This window comes from Galeopterus variegatus, unplaced genomic scaffold (genome assembly GCF_000696425.1).
Source record: "Galeopterus variegatus unplaced genomic scaffold, G_variegatus-3.0.2 Scaffold6237, whole genome shotgun sequence".
Taxonomy (NCBI): Eukaryota; Metazoa; Chordata; class Mammalia; order Dermoptera; family Cynocephalidae; genus Galeopterus; species Galeopterus variegatus.
Genome location: NW_007732348.1, coordinates 25,353 through 43,151, shown reverse-complemented (window position 1 = coordinate 43,151; position 17,799 = coordinate 25,353). Strand labels below are relative to the sequence as shown.

The window sequence follows — 17,799 nt, the reverse complement described above, 5'->3', positions numbered from 1 at the left end:
CGGGATCGCAACCCTCGGTGCCGCCCCCGTGCCTCGCTCAGCCAGTGAGCGGGAGCCGGTCTGCATGTGGGATCTGAACCCTTGGCGGGAGCGCCACTGCGCTCCCAAGCGGCGCACTGTAGCAGTGCGCCACCGGGCCAGCCCTCAATATGCCACATTTTTAAGGAGATATAATACCACTTGTCTTAGCTTGTTTATGCTGCTATAACAAAATACTACAGACTAGGTAATTTATAAACAATAGAAATTTATTTCTCATGGTTCTGGAAGCTGGGAAGTCCAAGATTGAGGTGCCGGCAGAATTGATGTCTGGTGAGGGCTGCTGTCTGCTTCCAAGATGGTACCTTGTTGCTACATCGTTCAGAGAAGAAAACTGTCTTTACATGGCAAAAAGGATGGAAGGGCAAGAAATCACTCCCTTCAACCTTGAGCCTTTTTATATGGGTGCTAATCCTAATCCCATTCTTAATCGTATCTTAAAGGCCACACCTTTTAATATTGTTGCGTTGAGGATTAAGTTACAACATGAATTTTGGAGGGGAAACCATCATTCAAACCATAGCAGCACTCATACATGGTGAGAATATAATTTGGTACAGCATTTTTGAAGGATAATTTGTTGGTACCTATCAGAATTTCAGAATGGGTAATTTTTAGATCCAGCAATTCTACTTCTTAGGTATGTGATTATATAGAAATTTTACTTTTAGGTGTTTGTAAGATATTCACCACAGCATTATTTGGAATAGTGAAAAATTTTAAACAGCTTAAATGTTCATATATGTCATAAATATTCTCTACTAGACCATACCATTCTCTTAATTTATTGATGATCTTTTTCATCATGTCATAATTTTTAATTTTTACACAGTCATTCTGGTCTTTTACGTCCTCTGGATTTTGTATTTTTCCTTAGGAAAAATTTTCCCACTCCAAAATGATGGAGAGAATTTTTTTCCTTTATTTTCCTTTAGTACTTTTATAATTGTTTTTGTTTTAGATATATAACCCATCTTGAATGTATTTTTGTGCATGTTCTAATGTTGGGATATTGATTGGAGTTGCATTGATTATACTAATGGATTTGGAGAGAATTGAAATATTTATTGTATCGTGTCTTCCCATATAGGAGTTTGGCATGTGTTTCCATTTATTCAAGTTTTCCTTTATGTTCTTTAGTTAAACCTTACAATTTTCTTCCGGTTAAGTTTAATTTAGATGTTTCTTAGTACCAAGGAAATTGCTTAGGTATTCCCATGAGGCTTTTGATGTGTTGTCTTGGTATGGCCATGAAATTGTTTATTTAATATCAAATTTGTTTTATTAAGTAAATCTGCTTATTTTTTTTAGTCCAGCATCCCATCTACACTTTTCAATAAAACATCCACATACACTCTCCTGGGAATACTACACTATGTTTCAGTGTAAAGCTCACCTTGTGATGAGGTTGATTGAAAATAGGATCAGTATGGAATTCATGCTACAAGTAAGTATTAAAGTTAAGAACTTAACCATGGTAAAAAAAAAAAAAAAAAAAGATCTACAAGTGTATAATTTGAATACTATTCTGTAGAATAGGAGTCCGTGCACCTGGATTTATAGTTTCATTTACTCACTAAATAACTTGTGCTTTTTATTTGCATTTCTTCAGATGTAGATTGAGTATCAATACCTGACCCACTTAGCACACAATTATTAAGATAAAATTAGAATGTGGGAATGAGAGTAAAACCTGTTTATGTATGATTTTGTGTTCCACATTACTTAGTATATTAAGGATGAAATGTCATTTAGAAATGTTTTCAATAGAAAAAAGTAAACCAGTCTAAAAGATGTTTATTTTTGCTCTTATTAAATTTTGCCTTATATTTTAAGCAAGTTTTGATGTAAGTAGCTTCAATATAGTAGTTGAAATAGTGCAAATCAGATGTATTATAAATGTTGAGCTGTTTTTTTCATTGATGACGTTCTTAGAGGTAGGTGAAAAATAACTTGTTTAATCTCTTTTAAAAAGCATTTTAAGTTTATCCTAAAGTTAAGTTTCTTTAACTCTTCTGTCCTTCATCTTGCCTTTGAAATGAAGAACAGAAGTATTAAATAACATATGGTCCATAAAGAGCCACTCAACTTTTTGAAGTGGTATAAATTCTAATGAGTATTCTTAACTTATTAATTTTTAGTTTCTATGTAAAACTAAGCACAATAAATTATCAGTATTATATATTGTTTTTAAAATTCTTAATAAACACAACATTCTTTGTCTAGTACATTATTAACATTCAATCATGCTTCCATGAAAAATGGTTTTATGTTCCGGCTGTTAAAATCTTTGCATGTTTCTATTGCTAGTGGTCTTTAACTAGCAGAATCTATGTAATAAGTTGTGAAGTAATTCTCTTCTATAATTAACTGTTGGGCTGGCTGATCAGAGTGTGGTGCTGATAATACCAAGGTCAGGGGTTCAGATTCCCCTTTCCAGCCAGTTGCCAAAAAAAAAAAAAAAATACACACACACACACACACACACACATGCACACACATATATATAACTGACTATCATAAAATTATAGTGCAAAGTGGGTATAGTACATAATTGAAAACAATAATGTTATGTTAACTTACTAAATGACATTTTCATCCTTATAGGTTTTCAATAAACTGCTAAGTCTGGCTAGCACTGCTTCATCTCAGAAGTTCCAATCACATATGTGGATTCAGATGTTGGTTTCCACATCTGGGTTTTTGAAATCCATTTCAAATGTGTCTGGCAAAGACATCCAACCTTTAATAAAACAGTGGGTGTATCCTTTTCAATAGCAGTTCAGCAAAGTGGGGAAGGGAATAAGGTATGTGTGTAAGGGGAAGATGGCAAAAGAGAGATTTGGGAGGGCCAAAAGGAGTATGGACTGTTGATATTTCTAATTAATAGAAATAACCATGAACTGTGAATCATTTCCTCTGAGGTACCTACTAGCCATTGAGATATACACATACATACATACATATATATATATATATTTATATTTGTAAAATTTGGCATATTTTGAAGTACTTTTTAGTATGTGAGCAAAGAAATAAGTTTGATGGTGGGGGTGGGGGGTGGTAAATAATCCACCAGACAGATCTGTTGGATTACTTGCAAAATGCAATGGTCTTGTGACTTTTATGTGGGTTAGAGGTTGGCACAACTTGAGTGGTACCTTGGAACTTTGCAATTTTGTGTTTTTCATTTCAAAACACTCATATTAATAATCCAGTAGAGTGGTTTTGCTTCTTTCAAAACACAAATTTCTCAGTGTTTCAGAAATTTTGTTTAAATCTGGGGAAACAGTTTTTGTGACAATTTTGGATACTTGGCCACCACATGAAGTATGCTCCCAAGCTTTTAATTGGTGGGAATGCACTTGAAAATTATTGATCTCATAATGAACCACGTATTTTATTTAGTACATATTCATTTCAGTGAGTAAAATTTCCTTTACAATTCTTCAGAGACCAGAGTGGAGTGGTAAAATTTTATGGAAGTTTTGCATTTAATAGAAAACGGAATGTCTTGGAATTAGAAATAAAACAAGATTATACATCTCCTGGAACTCAGAAATATGTGGTAAGTGTTTTTTTCAAAGTGGCCTTTTGCACTGCTATCTCTCTAGTTTCAGTATAGGAGGGGTTAGAGATGGCATGACTTGTTAAAATTCATAATGAGATTTTGTTTGCAGAGAATAAATTAAGAAAACACCAAGTGTCAGTGAAGGGAAGAGAAGGTACAGATGGAGATTTCAGGAGACTCAGATTCTCCCAATTTCCCTCTTCTTTGGCACCAGTTGCCTTTCTGTGTCTCTAGATACACATTTTGTATAATCTTACTTTATATCTTGATATATATATTTCTCTATATACATAAGCATATGTATTTGTATTTTTCTAGCACTGTCTTTAAACAATGTATTTTTTTTAAGGGACCACTTAAAGTGACAGTGCAGGAGTTAGACGGATCCTTCAATCATACATTGCAAATTGAAGAGAACAGCCTTAAACATGATATACCCTGCCATTCCAAAAGCAGAAGGTAGGCATTGAATCATAACTATAAACTGAAGGTTAAACAAATCACACAGATTAAAATGCCAAAATAAAAATCCTGTTGTAGACCTAATTTTTTAGGTGGAGAATATATTATCTCGTATCTTTTAAATTTTACCTCAAGTTAGCATTACCAAACATTCTCTGTTTGCTTTCTGTTCTTGATGACATTTTTATCTTTAGAATTAAATAATTAATTTTTAAAATTTAGGGTTGAGAGTCCTTATTTTGTGGGATGGGGGTGTGGGAGAGTTAGAATGAAAGTTTGGGGTTTTGGAATCAGGAAAAAAATTCAAGGCAGATAGCTAAATTTCATTTTTATTAGTTTAGTAAAATCAGTAACTATAGGAAATATTGAAAAAATGATGTTTATAGAGGAGCTAATATGTTATGAAAACCCCCTGCATCTTGTTTACTATGTTTCTTTTTCCTTGTTATATATAAAACTATGCCCCTACAGAACATAGTTTATGTTTTTCAATGGCAAATTGCCACTTTACTTAAAAACTGTTCAAAAGTTCACCTTTTCTATAATTTTCTTTTACCACTTATTTAACAGCAATTAGCACGTCCTCTGAACAGTGAAAGATGAAAACATTTCTGTGTTTTGCCGGAGGAATGTGTAGTAATATCATCATTTCAGGAACAGAAGTCTTATATTCGCGGCTAGGTTTAGTTCATCTTAGACAGATGAGAATGTCTGCTGATTTTGAAGGCCTTCAGAGAACTTGGTTCTGAAATCTTCCTATAATCATTCTTACTCTGAGAAAATTCTTTCTTAATTAAGAGTGAAATCCCTGTTTGTTTGTTTTTTTGTTCTATCCACCTTGGAAATTGGGAACTTCTGGTTGCTACCCTTTTTATAACATTTTCACAGATTTTCTTCCCTCTATAATAACAGTATGTTGTTCAAGTATTCTTTGGTGTGAGGAACACAGGAAGACTGTTCTCCATTCCTATTTTTATTCACCCTTCCTTAAATTTTTAGTATGTTATCGGCAAGTTTTATAATACATGAAACGGTTGCTTTTGTTTTTTCTTATCTTAAATCTTGTGCATATTAATTAGTTCCACATACTAATTAATACCCTTAAAATGTTTTATTAGTCACTTCATTTCATATAGGACAGAGCCTTGCATGTAGTACACAGATAAGAATTATTCACATCTCATTTCAGGCCTGATTATTTTTCCACTTATTATAAAAGATTTCTTTATTGATAAATCCTCTTTTCTGTATAAAATTGCATCTACCAGTTCTTAGGAATCTATATGTTTTAAGTTGACATTTAATTATATATATTTATTTTTTTGTTAAACTTTGATCAGGAAGACATTTCAATATTTACTTCATTCTCTCTAGCTTCAAAATAGACAAATTTTGTTGTGTTTAAATTCCATCATTTGATATTCATTCTTTTTTTGTTGTTGTTGGCTGGATGGTACAGGGATGTAATCCTGGACCTTGGTGTTATCACCACCATGCTATAACCAACTGAGCTAATAGGCAGCGCTGTATTAATTCCTTCTTTGGATATCTTTCATGTTATGTGAAATCCTTTATTTGAACCTCAGCTGCTCTTACTCTCTACTCAGAATTGGAAACCTCATAATTTTCAAACTTACTTTTCCTTAAATGTAGGAATAAAAAGAAAAAAATCCCACTGATGAATGGAGAGGAAGTTGACATGGATCTTTCTGCAATGGAGTAAGTTAGTTACTTAAATTTAAGGATATAGTACTTTCTCTGTTATCATTTGTCTCATTTATTATGTGTATGTAAAAGTATGTAATTGTCCTTGAAATGAATGCTTTTAAAACTTTTTAAAGTCAATGAAAAACCTATGTTAAAAACAAATTTTACATGAAATCATAACTAATTAGAGTGATAAAAGTAAATCTGGCCTGGCCTAGGCAAAATTAAGAGGAAATGCAGTATGGTTTTGGGTATGGGTACAGCCTTGACTAGGCAGTTTTCTTCATGTGTCTTGGTGGCCTCTAGAGCAGTGCTTCTCAAACTGTAATGTGCATGTGAATTTCTTAAAATGTGGTTTCTGATTTAGTACTTTACTGTTGGGGTCTCATAGTTCTCAACATGAGCTCCCAGGTGATAATAATTCTCTTTGTCTTTGGAACAAGGCTCTAGGGCACTTTGAGACTCCCATTGTTTGCAAAAGCACTATTTAAAAACCACAATTCTAAATCTTGTGTGGTAATGTTTATTGATTGAAGTGTTTCATTTTTAAATATAACATAGCTCAAACTTTCTTATTTTGCCCATCCATTCTGTGCCTGTATATTTTTAATGAAACATCTGTAATAATTTACTAACTTGGTTGTGAAATTATCACTACTGTTTATATACAGATTATGTCCGTTTGCCCTTCAAGGTCAGAGTTAACTTTAATTTTTTTCATACCAAGTACCTTGTCTATAGTGAGCACCCAGTAGTATTTTTGAACTGAATTAAGATTACAGGTGGTGTTCTTTTGATGGACTAGGTTTTTTAATAGTGTTTGTTACTTCGAGAAGTACATGAGGATACATTTGTGATATGCCTCTGAATTATGATTTTAGAACTTGCTGTTGGAAAAAAGGTGATCATGAGTTTAGCACTTTGTCTGGCTAGGCTAAGGCCTGGAATCCTCACAGCATCAATTGTCTAGCTCTTAATCTTGTTTGTGACACCAATTTTAAAGCTAGGTGACCACACCAGTTGTGGTGCTCTGGCTAGGCCGAATGTCGAACAAGGGCTGGGTCTGGAGTTCACAGACCCCTCATGCCCGTTCACAGACTGGATCACAAACCCTTCGCACACCAGGCTGGGTCACAAGACCCCTTACATGCACGTCTAATGAGCTAGGTAACCAGCCAAAAGATCCTTGGAGCTAAAGCCGAGGCCGATGCCTGCCTGCCTGCTTCACCAAACACACTCTCTCTCTCTCTCTGATGCATTGATGCATCTTGGACTGCTGCAAAGTCTGAAGAAATATATTTACCATTTTATGGACCCATTGCCTTTATTCTTTCTCGACTGAGGTTTGTGAGAAAATGAAGCCCTTATGCCCTAAGGCATCCCTAGCATGTAATGACACAACTTCCCTCTGTTAGCCTGGAATGGGACATGTTGTGGACCACCACCAGAGAACTGAAGACATAGTAACTCCGGTCATTTTCTGTGTTCTTCCCCTTCTTTCCCCTCCCCCTCTTCCCCTCTTCGCCTCCCCCTCTCCCCCTCTTCTCCTCCCCTTCCTTCTTCCCCTCCCTCCCTCTCTTTCTACCTCTCTCTTTGGTCTGTCTGAAGAACACAAGAATAACAACAAAACTGAAAAGATACATTGGCTCGCATGCGCACTAACTCCACACACACACACACATCCATTTGCTTACAGTGGATACGCTAAAACCACACCCAACTGGACCCAAGGTGAGGGCCCTGACCAAACTATTCTATTTTCCCAGCACACTTTTTAAAAAGTATTAGAAGTAAGCTAAACAAATTAATTTAGTAAAATAAATGCTTTCATTTCTTAGTCACAGACTGATTTCCAATAAACAGTGGTATGTATAGCCATATGCAATAATTATGTAGGAGGTTAAATGAAGAAATTTTGTCTCATTCTCTTTTTTTCACATTACATAATCAAATCAAAATCCTAAAAATAATATTTAGATGGAAAATGGGTGATTCTGGTTTTCTCTTTTTTCTGTTTTGGAAAATGGGGATTCAGTATCCTTTGTTACAACTATTTTCTTATCCTTGAAGACCTTTTCAGCAAGAGTGATATAGATCAGACATCATGAGAAAGTCAAAACATACTAAACATGATGAGAAATTTGTTGGTGAGTTTTAAAAAAATGAGTACAATTAAAATCTACGCAGTCTTGAGTACTATGTCTAAAAAAGAATCTGGTTAAGAAATGCTTTAGTTTTACTTTCTAAATATATAGACTTACAGGTTTTAAAAATTAAAATAAGTGAAAAAGAAAATCGTATTTTCTTTCAGTGCGGATTCCCCCTTGCTGTGGATAAGGATAGACCCAGATATGTCAGTACTGAGGAAGGTAGAATTTGAGCAAGCTGATTTTATGTGGCAGTATCAACTCCGCTATGAGAGGGATGTTGTTGCACAGCAGGAATCCATTTTGGCCTTGGAAAAATTCCCTACTCCAGCATCTCGGCTTGCACTCACTGATATATTAGAACAAGAACAGTGTTTCTACCGAGTAAGAATGTCAGCTTGCTTCTGCCTTGCAAAGGTGAGATTATATGTAAGAGAAAAAAAATAAGATGACTATTATATTTAAAAAAAAAAAATCCCTGAAAATGAATTAAAATTCACTATAATCTTTAAATTTAATTGGTAGCTGTTCTTTGAAAGCTTTTGCCAAGTGCTTTTAACAAGATTTAATTGAAAGAAACATGTTTTGACTTGAAAATAGATTATGCACAAAAATTTTATAATTGCCAAACTGAAAAGTCAGATTTTAAGACTAATGAGAATTTTCACCATTTTATTCAATTGCCAATTCACTTTAAAATGAAGAATATATTTGGTAAGAAATTCCTTGGTTTCAGCAATATTTTATATTATTGTAAATGAAATCAGTTAATCTTAATTATCCCACTGTGGTGATTATTTCGTGTTGGTTTGGGCTTAGAAGTTAATATCAGTGATAAGTAATTTAAAATGATAGGCTCTATAACTTAACATTCTAGAAAAGCTAATGTATTAAGAAAAGTAAATATTTTTCTTTAGATGCAAAAAATCTGAAGGTAGAACAAGTGAAAACCAGAAAAAACACAGACAAAAATTTGACCAGAAATGCTGGTTTCCAGGTACTTAAAAAGCATCTTGTAATAAGTTCATTCCCATTTAGTGACTCTTGCATTCCTCACTGCTTAAATCCATTTATCCTACATTTTCACAGATTATAATGATTTAGATTTATTTTATAGTTAATGATGGCAAGTGAATGGTTCTCAGATATATAAGGGAAAACATAATTTTCTTTGAGAAGGATATAATTTTATTGCTTCCTCAAAGATCTTTATGATTCTTAATGTTAGAATCTTAGCAGATCCATTAAATTGTAGAATATATTTAAAGTTAATCACAATTTTATTCTTTTCAGGCATCTTTTTTATATACTCTAAAAATATCAAGAGCAAGAAATGACTTTTTGTAAAGCGTTTGTATAGCTTTTTTTTTCTTATTTTTTTATTGGTTAGCAATATTCATGAGATACAAAGCTGATTGTCATCCCTCATGCCCGCAGCATGCCCATTACCACAGATTGTGATTGTACCCCGTGTCCCCACCCAGTTATCCCCAACCTCCCTCCCCAACCCCTTTCTCCCACTCCACTTTGTATCACTGGGTATGCTCTCTCCCTCTGCAAGTCCAACACACCACTGTGGTCTTTCCTTCCTTCTTTCTCTCCTAGCTCCCTCTTATGTGTGAGTACATGTGGTGCTTTGCTTATTTCACTCAACATAAGTTTCTCCAAGCTCATCCATGTTGTTGCAAATGGGAGAATTTCATTCTTTTTTATGGCAGAGTAGTATTCCATGGTGTATATATACCACAGTTTCCTTATCCAGTCATCCATCGATGGACATTTAGGTTGGTTCCATATCTTGGTTATTGTAAATAGAGCTGCGATGAACATGGTAGTGCAGGTATCCCTTCGACATGATGATTTCCATTCCTCTGGTTATACACCCAGAAGTGGGATTGCTGGATCCTATGGAGGATCTATCTGTAGTTGTTTGAGAAAGCTCCATACTGTTTTCCATATTGGTTGTACTAATGTACAACACACCAACAGTGTTGGAAAGTTCCCTTCTTTCCACATCCTCGCCAGTATTTGTTATTCACCATTTTTTTGATTATAGCCAGTCTAACTGAGGTGAGGTGATATATGTCAGTGTAGTTTTAATTTGCATTTCCCTGATGACTAGTGAAGTTGAGCATTTTTTCATGTACTTGTTGGCCATTTGTATGTCTTTGAAAAAATGTCTATTCAGCTCCTTTGCTCATTTTTAAATTATGTTATTTGTGTTTTTTTTTTACTGTGTAATTGCTTGAGTTCCTTGTATGTTATGGATATTAATCCCTTGTCAGATGCATAGTTAGCAAAAATTTTCTCCTGCTTTGTAGGTTGTCATTTCATTCTGTTGTTTCCTTCACTGTGCAGAAGCTTTTTAATTGATATAGTCCCATTTCTTTATTTTTTCTTGTACTGCTTGTGCTTTTGGGCTCATGTACATAAAGTCTGTGCCCAGACCTAGTTGCTGGAGTGTTTCACCTGTATTTTCCCTTAGTAATTTTACAGTTTCAGGTCTTATACTTACTTAAGTCTTTAATCCATTTAGAGTTGATTTTAGTATATGGTGAGAGGTGCATATCTAGTTTCATTCTTCTGCATATGGATATCCAATTTTCCCAGCACCACTTATTGAAGAGGCAGTCTTTTCCCCAGTGTACATTTTTGTTGCCTTTGTCCAATATCAGATGGCTGTAAGCCTGAGGGGTGATTCTGAGTTTTCAATTCTGTTCCACTGGTCTGAGTATCTGTTTTTATGCCAGTACCATACTGTTTTGGTTACTACAGCTTTGTAGTATAGCTTGAAGTCATTTAGTGTTATGCCTCCGACTTTATTTTTTGTGCTCAGGATTGTTTTGGCTATTCAGGGTCTTTTGTTGTTCCATATGAAAGGTAAGATTGTTTTTTCCATTTCTGTGAAGAATGTCATTGGTATTTTAACAGGTATTGCACTGAATCTGTAGATCGCTTTGGGTAGTATAGACATTTTCACAATGTTAGTTCTTCCAATCCAAGAGCATGGAATATCTTTCCATCTTTTGGTGTCTTTAATTTCTTTCAGTAGTGGTTTGTAGTTCTCTTTGTAGAGATCGTTCAACTCCTTGGATAAATTAATACCTAGGTATTTTATTTTTTTCATGGCAATTGTAAATGGGCTTACTTTCTTGATTTTCTTTCAGTTAGTTCATTATTGGAATGTATAAATGCACCTGATTTTTGGCAATTATTTTGTATCCTGGAATGTTACTGAAATTATTAACCAGCTCTAGGAGTTTTTTGATAAGACTCTTTAGGTTTTTCTATATGTAGTATCACTTCATCTGCAAATAGGGACAGTTTGACTTCATCTTTTCCAGTCTGGATTCCCTTTATTTCTCTTGCCTGATTCCTCTGGCTACTACCTCCAGTACTATGTTAAATAGAAGTGGTGAGAGTGGGCATCCTTGTCTTGTTCCTGTTCATAAGGGAAAAGCCCTTAGTTTTTCCCCATTCAGAATGATACTGGCAGTGGGCTTGTCATAGATGGCTTTTATTGTGTTGAGATACTTTCTTTCTATAACTAATCTTTTGAGAGTTTTTATCATGAAGGGATGTTGAATTTTGTCAAATGCTTTTTCAGCATCTATTGAGATAATCATATGGATTTTGTCCTTGAGTTTGTTGATGTGATGTATCACATTTATTGATTTTCATATGTTGAACCATCCTGCATCCCTGGGATGAATCCCACTTGATCATGGTGTATAATTTTTTAATGTGTTGCTGTATTCTGTTTGCTAATATTTTGTTGAAAGTTTTGCATCCATGTTCATCAAAGATATTGGCCTGTTATTTTCTTTTTTTGTTGTGTAGTTATCTGGTTTTGGTATCAGAGTTATGTTGGCCTCGTAGAATGAGTTTGGGAGAGTAGCTTCTGTTTCAATTTTTTGGAATAGTTTAAGGCGAATTGGTATTAATTCCTTTTTAAAGGGATAGAATTCAGCTGTAAAGCCTTCTGGACCTGAAGTTTTCTTTGTTGGAAGTTTGCTGATTACCTTTTCAATCTCCTGGCTTTTTATTGGTCTGTTCAGCTTTTCTATCTTTTCTTGGTTCAGTCTAGGTAGTTTGTATGTGTCTAGAAACTTAACCATATATTCCAGGTTTTCATATTTTTTGTCATACAGTTGTTTATAATAGTCTCTGTTGATCCTTTGTATTTCTGTGGTATTGGTTGTATTGTCTCCCTTTTCATTTCTGATTTTTGTTATTTGGGTCTTCTCTCTTCTTTTTTTTTTTTTTTTTGTTAACCTAGCTAATGGTTTGTCTATTTTATTTATCTTCTCAAAAACCAACTTTTTGTTTCATTGATCTTTTCTGTTGTTTTTTGGGGGTTCTATTTCATTTAGTTTTGCTCTGATCTTAATTATTTTTTTCTTTCTACTACCTTTAGGATTTGATTGTTCTTGTTTTTCAAGTTCTTTGAGGCGTAGTGTTAGGCTGTTTATTTGAAGTCTTCCCATTCTTTTGATGTAAGCATTTATTGCAATAAATTTGTCTCTTAGTACTGCTTTTGCAGTATCCAATACCTTTTGATATGATTTATCTTTTAAACAGCACCACACTCTCCCAAGTGAGCTAACTGGCCATCCCTATATAGGGATCTGAACCCATGGCCTTGGTGTTACCAACACCATACTCTCCCAGGTGAGCCACGGGCTGGCCCCAGGTATGATGTATCTTTATGTTCATTAGTTTCAAGAATTTTTTTGATTTTCTGTTTAATTTTTTCTTGGACCCATTGATCATTTAGGAGCCTATTGTTAAGTTTCCATGTATTTGTATAGTTTCTAGAGTTTTGCTTGGTATTAATTTCCAGTTTTAGTCCATTGTGATCTGAAAAGGTAATCGGAATGATTTCAGTTTTTTAGAATGTGCTGAGACTAGATTTGTGACCTAATATGTGGTCTATCCTGAAGAATGTTCCATGAGCTGATGAGAAGAAAGTATATTCTTTAGTTGTTGGGTGAAATGTTCTGTATATATCTGCCAGGTCCAGTTGTTCTAAGGTACAGTTTAAATCCTGTGTCTCTTTGTTGATTTGTTGCCTGGAAGATCTGTCCCATACTGAGAGAGGGGTGTTCAGATCACCTACTATTAATATATTAGGGCCTATTTTTTTCTTTAGGACTAAGAGTGTTTGCTTTATATATCTGGGTGTTCCAGTATTCGGTGCATACATATTTATGATTGTTATATCTTCTAGCTGGATAGATACTTTTATCATTATACAGTGGCCTTCTTTGTCTCTTTTTATGTTTTTTGGTTTAAAGTCTGTTTTATCTGATATCAGAATAGGTACTCCTGCTCATTTTTGGTTTCCATTTGCATGGTACATCTTTTTCTATCCCTTCACTTTTAGTCTGTGTGTGTCTCTACAGGTGAGGTGTGAGTCTCTTGAAGACATCATATACGTGGGTCTAGCTTTTTAATCTAGTCAGTCTGTGTCTTTTGAATAGGGAGTTTAATCCATTCACATTTTGGATAGTTATTGATAGGTATTGTTTAATTCCTGTCATTTAGTTCCTTTTTGTTTAGATGATTTAAATATCTTTTGATCAGTACTTCCCCTTTTATTGCTCTTCTTCAGTGTTAGTTGGAAATTTAAGGTGGCATGAGTTAGCTTCTTTCTCTTTCTTGCTGGCATTTTTGTTTTAATGGTGGTTTTTGCTCTTTCTTGTGTATTTGTGGTAATGGTCATCATTATTCAGATTCCAGATGAAGGACTCCCTTGAGAATTTCTTGCAGGGCTGGTTGTGTGGTGGTGAACTCCCACAAGTTTTGTTTGTCTGGGATATACACTATTTCTCCCTCATTTCTGAAGAAGAGCCTTGCTGGGTAAAGAATTCTTGGCTGGCAATTTTTTTCTTTTAGTATTTTGAATATATCATTCCACTGTGTTCTGACCTGCAGGGTTTGATTTGAGAAGTGTGCTGTTAGTCTGATGGGGGCTCCCCTATAGATGACTTGATGCTTTTCTCTGGCTGCTTGTAGAATTCTCTCTTTGTCTTTGAGCTTTGCAAATTTAACTGTAATATGTCTTGGGGATGATCTTTTTGGATTGAATCTGTTTGGGGACCTTTGAGCTTCCTGGATGTGATGGTCTGCATCTTTCCCTAAACCTGGGAAGTTTTCTGTTACTATTTCCTTGAATAAGTTTTCAGTACCTTTTCCTTTCTCCTCCCCTTCTGGAATACCCACATTCAGATGTTAGAGCACTTGAGGTTGTCTGCTATCTCTCTTAGATTTTCCTCATTATTTTTAGTTCTTTTTCCTTTTTTTTTTTGTCTGCCTGGGTTATTCAAAAAGACTGTTTTCGAGATCTGAAATTCTTTCTTCTGCTTGCTCTAGCCTGTTGCTCAAGCTCTATCTTGTGTTTTTTATTTCATTGAATCTTTCATTTCTAGGAGTTCTGCTACCCTCTTTTTAAAAGTATCAGTCTCTTTGTAAGTTTCCTTCATATTGTGGGTATTTTTTCTTGTTTCATTATGTTCTCTAATTGAGTCTTCTTTTATCTCTTCGAGTTTTCTTAAGATCATTGCTCGGAATTCTTTTTCAGGCATTTCAAGGATTCCCTGTTCCATGGAATCTGAAATTTGAGCATTAATATATTCCTTTGGTGGTGTCATATCTTCTTGTTTGTTTGTAGTTCTAGTATTTTTTTGTTGATATTTGGTCATCTGGTAGACGATTTGCTTCTTCTATTACTCTGAGGTTGGCTATGAAGATAACTATTTCTTCCTCTATTTGCAGGCTTTACTGGTGACTCTTCTTATATCAGAGTAGTCGAGTGAGCAGTAGATTGATTACCTGTAGAGTGGCCCTGGCTGCTATTGTGGTGGTGAACTGTCCTTGTGTGCCAGTAGGTGTGGTCGTGGCTATATTACAGCACCTTGGGTCCTATTCTGGAATCTGTGGCTATAGAATGAGACTGCAGCACTGTGCAGGTCTCTGCTCACCTCCACGCCTGCTGTGGCTGCAGGTGCTACCCTCTGGGTCCTGGGAGGGGGCCCGTGGCACCGCACAGGTCTCGGCTCAACTTGGTGCCTGCTGCGGTTGCGGGTGCTTCCCTTCGGGTCTTAGGAGGGGACCCCCAGTGCCTTGCGGGTCTTGGCTCACCTCAGTACCTGCTGTAGCTCTCTGATAGCTTTAAATGGTAATACTGCGTTTGGCTTGTTTTTCAATTAGGGTAGGTTGAAAAACCTTATTTAAAAATTGATCATGGGGCCGGCCCATGGCTCACTCGGGAGAGTGTGGTGCTGATAACACCAAGGCCATGGGTTCGGATCCCATATAGGGATGGCCAGGTAGCTCATTGGGTGAGCGTGGTGCTGACAACACCAAGTCAAGGGTTAAGATCCCCTTACTAGTCGTCTTTTGAAAAAAAAAAAAAAAAATCGATCACAATGTTTCTATCCGATAAATTCAAAATATTAGAATTATATCTGCCTAAATGGATAATGATAAACTTATTCAGAATAGGAACCTATTGTAAACATATTTCCTTAAAACATAAAAAAATACTGCAAAGTAGAAATTAACTGTAGACAATAATTGTAAGTTCACTTAAGAATTTTTTGGAGGGTAAGTGTATTTTCTTGGAAATGGTGATAAAAAGCTAAATTGTATTTAATTTCTGAGCATCGAAATTATTGAAAACTAATCCAGTTGTATTGATAACTTTTTAGAAAGCTATTTTATTTATTTAAAGATGTTTGTAGTGGTGATTGAAATTATGGTTCTTCATTTTCTGATTATTCGTAGATTGCAAATTCAATGGTGAGCACATGGACAGGACCACCAGCTATGAAGTCACTCTTTACTAGAATGTTCTGTTGTAAAACTTGTCCAAACATTGTGAAAACAAACAACTTTATAAGTTTTCAAAGTTATTTTCTGCAGAAGGTACAGTTTACTTTCTATTTTTTTAAAGATTTTTTATGCTGTAATCTACATATTTCAGGTTAACCTAGAGACTGTTCAAATACTAGGTGTTTACTTTCTTGTAAAAAGTTTGCCTTTATTCTTTTTTTGCTTCTAAAGTTTTTTCCAAAACTTTAAGTGATTGTTAATTGATTTTATGATCTGTATACAAGTGACTCACTGTCCACATTAAATAGAAATGGGTGATTTGCCTTTGTTAGTTACCTGGGGGATGGAGGTATAGGTAAGCCCTTCTGATGGCAATCCTTCTAGAATGTGGACATCACATCTGAATCAGAGACAATATAATGTAAAGCTCTGGTTTTAGTCCCAACTCTGCTACTCACTAGCAGTTTGCATGTGGACAATTTTCTTAATCTTCTCAACCTGAGTCTACTCAATTGTAAAATTTATATTTTTCAGAATTAAATAAGATCAAGTATGTAAAGTATTTTAAACTGCACTTATCACATAATAAGTATTTTATACTACACTTACCACATAGTGAGTTTTTTATAAATGGTAATTTAGAAAGTGCTGGTATAGTGTGGTTAGAGTCACTGTCTTATGGAAGGATATAAGAATGTGAGGATGGTAACCATTTTGGGTGATTTGGAAATAATTTTTATAGTTTTTTGAGTAATTGAATGATAATGAAGGCAGGGATCAGATTAAGTAGATTGAAATAGAAAGGAAGAGTGAAGTTAAAATAGAGAAAACTAATGTAGCCTATTCTTTAATGTTTGTAGTTGATGAATATGAGAAAGCAGACTATCCTGAGGATAAAGCAAGGTTGAGAAAAGGACATTTTGGGTTTGTTTTGTTTTGTGTGGAAGAAGAAGAAGTTTGAGGCATGTTTGGCACTAAGAAAAGAGCCAGTGTGGGAAGGGAGAGATGAAATATTCAGTTGGGAGAAAGTAAATGTAAAACAGAAGATGGAGCAAAGTCTGAAGGGGGCACAGTTGGGAGGTAAATTTTAGAAAAGATAAGAACATTTCTTTTTCTGAGCTGGTGAAAAGCAGATTAAAAACAAGTGAAAAGGCAGAATGTTGAAGGGGATGTTAGGCAAGTTGAGATTTATATATGATAGAGGGAGAAAGTAAAAGGATTGCCCAGCAGCACTGGAGTATCTGTTGAGGATGGAAGTCATAATATACTTATAGTAAATTTTATCAGCAGAGCAGATTCAGGATGATCCAGGTTTGTGGAAAAGCAGTATAGGTGTGATCAAAGAAGTCTGTGGCATCCTGTTATTTTATTTTTAAGAACTGAACATTGGATAGTACTTAAATGTGTTGTTCAGCTCTCTATTATCATTTTACTAATTTATGGTATGGAAAAAAGTTAATTTCTAGGTCTGCCTCATGTATCTCCTTTTTTAATGCCATTGCGCTTCCATATACCTTAGGTCACTGTTTCAAATTAGAGTTGTGAACCATCAGTGAGGGGGTCATGAAATCAATTTTGTTTGTTTTTTTTAAATAAAAGGAAACAGAATAGGAAGGATCAAAATGCATCATGTGTGATGAGAATAAGTACAGTACTTTTTTTGGTTTTATTCTTTAGTTAGTATACATTGCATTTAAAATGTGTGTATATGTTTTAATTTCTGTCATAAAATGTATTTCTTATTGTGGATGCAGTCAAAAAAGTTGGAAAGTTAGTGCTTTTAGACCAATTCACCTTTCATGTAACTTCCAGTGGGCAGGAGAGAAAGAGAAAACATTGGTGCCTAAATCAAACTTGAGTCCCAAAAAGGCAGAACAAACACAGGACAGATATTTCTATTGGAAAGAGCCTTATCTCCTCAGTTGTTCTTAAACATTAACACTGACAATTGTTGCTTTTATTACCCTTGCTCTTTCAAACGTGAAAATGTGTTACTCTCCTTTCTGGCCTCCACTTTAGAGGGTGCAGTTGTTCTGA

General features: G+C 35.0%; 1 protein-coding gene across 1 annotated transcript in view; it reads left to right on the top strand.

The window, feature by feature from the left end:
* LOC103606040 (transcription initiation factor TFIID subunit 2) overlaps nucleotides 1-17,799 on the top strand; it is a gene marked incomplete at its 3' end in the record, with an annotated part of 83,717 nt that overhangs the window by 44,230 nt on the left and 21,688 nt on the right. The window contains exons 11-17 of the mRNA XM_008590638.1: nucleotides 1,351-1,486; nucleotides 2,647-2,801; nucleotides 3,493-3,607; nucleotides 3,960-4,069; nucleotides 5,726-5,791; nucleotides 8,091-8,343; nucleotides 15,715-15,855. Of these exons, the coding sequence (XP_008588860.1) occupies nucleotides 1,351-1,486; nucleotides 2,647-2,801; nucleotides 3,493-3,607; nucleotides 3,960-4,069; nucleotides 5,726-5,791; nucleotides 8,091-8,343; nucleotides 15,715-15,855 (976 nt within the window). The remainder of the gene's footprint in view (nucleotides 1-1,350; nucleotides 1,487-2,646; nucleotides 2,802-3,492; nucleotides 3,608-3,959; nucleotides 4,070-5,725; nucleotides 5,792-8,090; nucleotides 8,344-15,714; nucleotides 15,856-17,799) is intronic.